Source organism: Ochotona princeps, chromosome 10 (genome assembly GCF_030435755.1).
Source record: "Ochotona princeps isolate mOchPri1 chromosome 10, mOchPri1.hap1, whole genome shotgun sequence".
In the NCBI taxonomy this organism is placed as follows: domain Eukaryota; kingdom Metazoa; phylum Chordata; class Mammalia; order Lagomorpha; family Ochotonidae; genus Ochotona; species Ochotona princeps.
Window position 1 is genome coordinate 38,419,051 of NC_080841.1, and position 8,424 is coordinate 38,427,474.

The 8,424-nt window shown below is 43.5% G+C and overlaps 1 protein-coding gene across 1 annotated transcript in view; it reads right to left on the minus strand.

The window, feature by feature from the left end:
* DNAJC1 (DnaJ heat shock protein family (Hsp40) member C1) overlaps positions 1-1,220 on the minus strand; it is a 167,160-nt gene extending 165,940 nt beyond the window's left edge. The window contains exon 1 of the mRNA XM_004578558.3: positions 713-1,220. Coding sequence (XP_004578615.2) covers positions 713-910 — 198 coding nt within the window. The 5' untranslated portion in view covers positions 911-1,220. The remainder of the gene's footprint in view (positions 1-712) is intronic.
* Between the last annotated feature and the right edge of the window lie 7,204 nt (positions 1,221-8,424).

Sequence of the window (8,424 nt, forward strand, 5' to 3'; positions counted from 1 at the left end):
CAGCGCAGGGGCAGTGAACCAGAGGACGAGCGCAATCAACGTGTGTGCATCAAAACTGTTACACGTGGGGTAAGCAAGGGAGAGTCTCTCCCAGCAGCTCTCCTTTGTACCTCTAGTGCAAAGAGTTCCAGGACCAACGCGGTAGAAGCTCCAAATTCCTACAGGTTTTTATAGTACTTTCTATGGGTAAGACAGAGGCAGACAAGATAGATCTCTCAACCACTGGGTCACTGAGCAAATGCCCATAACTGAATCCCTGTCTCCCCAGTAGGTGGCAGGAACCCAAGGACTCCCAGGTGTGTCAGCAGACAGCTGGAATCCGGAGCGGGGTCGGGACTGAAACCCCGTCTTCTCCGACAGACAGGCTTCCTACGTGGTGGCGTTTCCACCACCCCACCAAACGCTAGCGCGCATTCCGGGTTTTTTAGCCGAGACTCCTAGCCAACGGCTAGAGTATTACAAAATACAGTGCCAGAAGAACTTCTGAAATCGAGAAAGAACACTGGCCAAAAGGCAGAGGGAGGTATCGCCGCCCGGGGGGATGGGGGGTGGCACCGGGCACCCTGTCGCCGACAACGGAACTTGAGGAGTTGGTGCAGAGGTAAGGAAGTGGGGAAGGCGGGCCAGCACGTAGGAGGCCAGGGCTGCCAGGGCTGCCAGGACAGCCCGGGGCGTCCCGCTTGCTCCTCCCACCCCACGCCGCCGCGCTTACCTGCTGCACCCCGAGGAACTGGTAGAAGTTGAGCTGCACCTCCTCCACCAGATCGAACAACTCCAGGTCTCCACTCTCCCAGCCGCGTGCCGGCCCGGCGACCGCCAGCAGCAGCAGCAGCAGCCGCAGCAGCCGCAGCAGCCGCCGCGGGAGTGGCAGGAGCCGGAGCGGCGCCCGGCCGGGGCAGCCAGCCGTCATAGCGCCGGACTCGGAAAGGTCACTCGCCAGGCAGTAGGGTTTCGGCCCAGACCCGGGGACGCGGCGGGGAACCGCGGGCAGGAAGGACCAGCCCCTGTCACTGCGCGGCCGGCCGCGCCGGGGAGGCCCAGCAGGCTGCCGCCCCCAGAGGCAGTACGCGGGGCGCGGGAGTCGCAGCCGGGGCTGCCTGGCCCCGACCCTCACTCCAGGCCTACGAACAGCTGGAGGGCCAGCGCCCGGCACCCAGGCTACCGAGGGGGAGAGGCTTCCCTGCGCCTCGGCCTATCCCGGGCCTCGCTTCCGGTGACATCACGTCTCTTAGCAACCGCGGCCAGGGGCGGGGCCGGAAGTGAGGGCGGGGCGTTGGAGGATTGTACGCGGCCCGTGGTGCGCGTGCGTTAGCATGGCTCACCAGGCGTGGATGCTTAGGGCTCAACACAGCTGAAACATCCCACGTGTAGATTTCTGCCCCAAAGCCCTGTGGTCTTGCCTGCACTCGTGTCTTGAACACCAGAACCGTATTGAAAGCCTGATTTTACTCATTGCAACGTGGGCTCCACAGCTCTCATTATCAGCCAAGACAGAAGCAGCTGAATCAGAGACAGCAAGTAAAAATTAAATTTTTCAGAAAGCAGAAAAGGAATGCAAAACAAGACCAAAAAAGTGTGCGTGTACTTCCCGTTGTGAATTAACACTTATTTACAGGCATAGAGGCAGGCGCTGGCTGCCATAACCTAGCAGAGAGCCTAGGTTACAGCCTCAGTTCCTCTGTTTCAGATCTAGCTTCCTGAATGCATACCTGGGGAGGCAAAAGATGATGGCTCAAGTACTTTTTAGCCCCTGCCACAACCCTGAGAGGCCTAGGTTGGCTGCCCACCTCAAAGTCTTGGCCCAACTCTGCCCTGACATTTGGGAAGTGAACTAACAAATAAAAGGACCCTCTCTCTGCCTTTAAGATAAAATGAAAGGAAGAAAAGCAAAAAAAGAAAAAAAATTTACAGGCATATTATAAAATGGGCAGTTGGGTGGAATTAACAATGGTGACATAATTTGGCCACCTGAGCCAACTGACCCTCAGTTGGTATCCTTTTCCAATTGAGTTCTATTTAAAGAGACACACATGTTGTTCGGTGACTCAGGGTTTACAAAGCATCCCATGTGAGCATAATACAAGTCTGGCTTGCTCCACTTCCCATGCAGCTGCCCACTAAGGTACTCAGGAGAGCAGGGAGAGATGAGCCGAGCCTTTGGGGCCCTAGGAGAACCCTAGATGGAATTCCACACTCCTGGATTCTCTTGGCCCCAACCCAACCGTTGAGGCCGTCTGCAGAATGAAGCAGTACATAGAGGTGTTCTCTCTCTCTCTCTCTCTCACTACCCTCTCCCTCTCCCTCTCCACCCTCTTTGTCTCTCCTCTGTAACTCTGCCTTTCAAATAAAAGCAAATCCTTAAAAAATAAAAAAAGACTAAAATCTCCTGTTTCAGTGGCAGTGATGTCTGCCGTCTGAGTTTCACACTGATCCTTACCAATCTCTTTAAAATTTTATTTTCACTACTATTGTGTGAAATTTATTTTTGTTTAGGGGTTTGTACACTTCTCCTCCCTGATTCGATACTCTGTGGATGAAGTTAAAAATGAACAGAAAATATGTACCTAAGTCAGAATGCCATCTTAGTTTTGAACATTTAGCACAATGCTTTTCTCATCCTGGATCTGGCCTATGTAATGAAGATGAATAAGACAATGACAGCACTACTTATACAGAGAATAAGAATATTTGTGTTTGATAAAGTTAGAAAACCATTCTTGGAGGAAAATCTAAGGATATACCATATTGAAAATATTTTTAAAGTCATAAGTTAATGCAACTGTGTATTGCCTGAAACTAATATATAAATGTAATTAGCGACATGTTAAACTGTTATGAAGTTAACCCTTCAAATAGGCCAGAGCAGTGGTGTCTGGGTCTGCTCTGGCTCCTACAACAAAATACCCTAAACTGAGGTAACTTAAAGCATAGACATCTATTTCTTACATTCTGAGGCGGCATCAGGATGTCAGCATGATGGAGTTCTTGTAAGGGTCTTCTGCCTGGTTTGTAGGTGGTCCCTGTCTTCAAATATCCTCCCACACACAAGGGAGAGGAAGGGAGATGATACAAGGAAAAGACAGGGAGAGAGATAAGAAGTCTATTAGACTAATAAACATACCAAACCCATCTATTTATTAAGAGCTGTGCCTTCTAAGCTCACCTAGACCACCCAAAGTCCCCACCTATAAATTTGCATAGAGATTTTAGAAGGACACAGATACAAGGTCCATTGTGTTGTTTTTTTTCTGGGTATCCCTAGTCCAGAGCATTATGCAGAGCAGGTGACAACATTCAATTAGTTGAATCTGATGAATGCCTATTGCCCCCACTCTGGACTAGTTTTATTTTTTGATATATCAGATTTTTTTTTACATGAAACACAGCATGACCAAGTCCCTAAATCAGATTAATATTCATTTGGTGGGTAAAACATCAAAATATGAAAGCAGTAAGAATTACTTAGTAATTCAACATGTATCTTTAATGTAGTCATTAGGTTAAGTGCAAACAACATTTGAAACTAGTGCCATTTCACCACAAATACAGGGTTTCTACTCTGATCTTTTGGTAGATAGTCCAGTTTCCCTCATACGCTCTATCCTTACATAGTCCAAGAAGCCTAGGGACTTGCTCCATCTGAGGAAAGTCCATTCTCTGCAAAAGTCCAAGCTAAAAACAGCTGGCATGTCTTCAGTAAATTACTGCTTGTTGGCATGAAATATTACTTGGGAAGATTCCTCCTGCCCAGTCTAGTCACACTTGGCCATTTGGGAGATGCTGGTCTTGCTGGTCCAAATCCCTGTAAAATCCATAGTGGTATTTGTATTCAGACTTCTAACTTGATGTCTTCACAAGTTTGGCCATTGTCTCCCAACAGATGATGCAACTGAATGTATCTTTTGCTGCCATCCAGACTTAGAGTTGATATGCATCAACTGCTTTCTTCCCCGTTTACATTTTCTGATGCTGAATGTGAGCTGATAGAAGTGTGTCCTTGGTGGAGAGACTTCACACAGAAAAAGATGAACCAACAAAATGTGTAGTGCATTGGAAATAAACAGGAGACTCAAAACAGAGCCAACTTTCCTGCAAGACGTTTGCTGAGTTTGGGATTTATACAAGAAACTGAAAGGCTGGGCCTGATAGGCGAAGTAAATGCATCTCCTATTCTACCAAAAACATACAAAATCCAGTGTACCTAGAAAAGACATTCTCACCCTTCACATTGTTTCCAATATTTCCGGGTTTGTGTGAGTAGGAGGCGAATAATGTAAGTTTAAAATATATAATGGCCAAGGAAACAAGATCTCTGCAGGCTCTCCAGTGTGCCCTGCAGAACCCGGTGAGAAGAGAATCCAGAAGCAGACTGAGTCTCCCCAAACCTTTCGCCAGTCCTCATCCAGCTTGTCTCTAGAATGAGATAATCAGACCCCACTCGCATTTTTCCATCTAGATGGTCTTTAGGTTTTAAATATAAAAATATGTCCTAGGGTGAAGCTATTTCTGAGACATGAGAAGAGCAGGGAGATTTAACTGGTATTCAAGAGAAAAAAGCAGATAACAATATTGGAGTTCAGATAAGAAGTTGACCATCATAAAATAAAGCAACAGAGGAAAAAATAGACTAAATGAATTGAAATATGCAAAATTTTAACAATCGAAATCCATAAAAAATTAATGGAAAACCTTGAATTGGAAAATATAATGTCTAAAATAAAGAGCTTATGGAATGGATTTAACAGCAGACTAGCTATAGCAAGAACCGAGGATTAGGGCCCAGCACGGTAGCCTAGGAACTAAGGTCCTTGCTTTGCACACGCCAGGATCCCATAGGAGTGCTAGTTCTAATCCTGGCCACTCTGCTTCCCAGCCAGCTCCCTGCTTTGTGGCCTGGGAAAACAGTTGAAGATGACCCAAAGCCTTGGGACCTTGCACGCGTGTGGGAGACCCAGAGGAGGCTCTGGGTTCCTGGCTTCTGGCTTTGGATTGGCTCAGCTCTGGCTGTTGCAGCTGCTTAGGGAGTAAATCAGCAGAAGCTGGTCTTCCTCTCTCTCTCTCCTCCTCTCTGTATATCTGACTTTCCAATAAGAACAAATGGCTCTTAAAAAAAAAACAAAACAGAAGATTAGTGAATTTGAGGGCAGGTCAAGAAAAAACTCGGAACAGAAAAACTTACAAAAAGCACAATGTAGGTTAAGTATTTAAGGGTAGGAGTGGTGTACGTTAGGTTTTGAATGCTAATGGATAGAGGATTTTTAAATGAGTTATAAAAATTTCTAAAATTGTAGTAATGGTTGTATAAACCTGTGGATACTAAAAGCACTGACTGGTACATTTTAAATGAGGAATTGCGTGGTATGTCAATTATATGTCAGTAGGGCTGTTAAAAAAAAAAGGAAGGAAAAACATACCAATAAATGCAATAAACTCAACAAGGCAAGGATTTAACAACTGAGCCAACACACCAGATCCTTATCATTTACTTTTATATGAGATTAAATCTGACTATGTGAAACAGTGCAATATAGTACTCAATAAAACTAAAATCTGAACTTCTCTTAAAACCACCATTAGTGGTATATTCATCTCATGGTGCAGAAAAATCTGGGTCTCATTAAATTTTGAAATGTTCTCATTAGCCCTGATATGGATGTTTTTCAAATATAAGGACTGGAAGTTCTGAGATGTCATTGTTCCCTAAAGGAACATTATCTTCATTCAGTAATCTATTTATCCAAACAGTGTCCACAAACTTAGGTTGACTCAACAAAGGTTAGAAAAATACCATTTTGGAGAAGCACTTTCTTGGGAAATAATTCCTTTTGTATTGCATTTTTACTTTTAATCATTTTTAAGGTCCTCACGAATAATAAAGATGTTCTTCATGTTATAAATAACAAATTTCTAACATGTTGACTTTTACTTCTCTGAATGATATCCTACATATTCAAATAACCTGATAATAAATAACAGCGCAGGTTCCAGAACCAATTAAATGAAATTTCAGCCCTAGCTCTCTACCACTTAGTAGCTTGGTGATTGTGTTTCAGTTTACTCATCTCTAAAATTGGAATAAGACAACCATCAAAATCATAAGGTTATTGTGGGAATTAAGTGAGAACATTATTCGTGGATATATAACAATCGCAATATATATTGTGACTATCATTTTATGGGAAGTCTATCTACATATTAAAACTTTCATCAATAAATCTTATCTTGGGCCCGGCGGCATGGCCTAGTGGCTAAAGTCCTCGCCTTGAACGTACCAGGATCCCATATGGGTGCCGGTTCTAATCCCAGCAGCTCCACTTCCTATCCAGCTCCCTGCTTGTGGCCTGGGAAAGCAATCCAGGACAGCCCAATGCTTTGGGACCCTGCACCCGCATGGGAGACCTGGAAGAGATTCTTGGTTCCCGGCTTTGGATCGATGCAGCACCAGCCGTTGCGCTCACTTGGGGAGTGAATCATCGCAGGGAAGATCTTCCTGTCTCTCCTCCTCTCTGTATATCTGACTTTGTAAAAAAAATAAATTAATCTTTAAAAAAAAACTTATCTAATTTTTAGTTTTTTATATTTGAAAGCAGAGGCAGACATGGAGAGATTAGGAGAGAAAGATCCCATTAGCTAGTCTGCTCCCCAGATCTCTCCAACAGTTGGGGATTTATTGGGGAGTTAAGACAGTAGCTTGGAACTCAAGCCAGGTCTCTCACTTGAGTGACAGCGACCCAGTTACTTGGGCCATCACCACTGCTTCTCAGGGTCTGCACTATCCTTCCAGGAAGCTGGAGTCAGGAACAGGAGCTGAGAATCAAACCCAGCTACTCCAATATGGTGTCCCAACCACTGGCCAAATGCCTGCCCTTAGCTATTTTATAAATGTTTTTAAAGGTATTTGGTATCAAGCTAAGGCTGTTTTTGTCCACTTCTCTGGAAATTTGCCCAATCGTCCAGGATGATACAAGACATTCTACACACACACACACACACACACGTAGTTGGAAGTCAGTTGTTTTTTTGTTTGTTTCAGCTTCATAAAAATATTATTAACAGTTTTTCTGTTACATTCATCTTCAGATTAAACAATAGAAATCAAGAGCATGTACCTGATTGAATGAAAGAAAATATTCACATTCCACTACTTAGTCACTCAAGATTCACTGGTCGTTGTCATTTTACTCTGTAGTAGCTAGCTCACATTTTCAGCCATGCTTTTTCTGCTCTGTATGGACTTTAATGTGTCACAATAAAATCCATGTTGATTTCTTCTTCTTTTAACATCTTCTGAAATTTCAAGATTAAGATTCATTTTTCAAAGGTTTTTTTTTTTTTAACTAATTTGAGTTGCTTTTTAAAACGTAAGCATCAGTCTTTCTCCTTTAACCCACTAGGATATTCTCTCCTACTAACTTCTCAATTCTTTACAATAACAGTGATTCTGTTTTTCTCAAACACAAAGGCTCCAATTAGTCTGCAAAAGAGAATCTTAACAGAGCTCTTCATCAGTCTGAACAGCTTGATTTTGGCATTTGGCTGCTGAGTCCCAGTACTGTTTATGATGCCAAATTGGAACACAGAGGAAAACAATACTGAGTTGCCATTCCCCTCAGTCAACAGGTCCCAGCTAAGGCATTAGTGTGGATGTAGGAATACCATGCCTCATAAATGCTTGCTAGTAAGTTTTTTAAAAAGAGGCTATAATCTGCACAATACTGCATTGGCAATATGATTAACATAACACATGAAGACAGAGTAAGGGAAAGTTGGTGCAAATGATAATATGAGATATTTAAATTTGCTTTCCAAAATATTTTCGTTGCATCCACTAATTTGGCCCAACTTCGTCAATCTCCACCCTCCATTTAAAAATGCTGTATCGTTTTTGCTCAACACAGATGGGCTCTTAGTGCCAAGCCTTTATAATTAAAGTCTATTAACTTAAAAAAATAGTAGTAATTTTACCACCAGGGGGCAAGCAACATTTTTATAGGTGAAAGATGTGTTCAATTTTGCAAAGGAATTATCTGTAAATATAGCTTTTTTGTTGTTAAAACTCAATACACCTGAATTAATAAATACTGTTTCTAACTTAAAACTTTAAATGTAAGGATAAATTGTGTTTATAAAGAGAAAACTTTACAGGTTACCATTAACTTGTATAATTATGTAAGTCTATTTTACTTGTAAATGGATGTCCTTACATTTGTGAAAAATTTTGGACACTTAAAAGTAAGTTTCCCAGGCCTGGCATGATAGTATAGCAGCTAAAGTCCTCTCCTTGAACACGCTGGGATCCCATATGGGCGCCGGTTCTAATCCTGGTGGCCCTGTTTCCCTTCCAGCTCCCTGCTTGCAGCCTGGGAAAGCAGTCGAGGACAGCCCAAAGCCTTGGGACCCTGCACCCACGTGGGAGACCTGGAA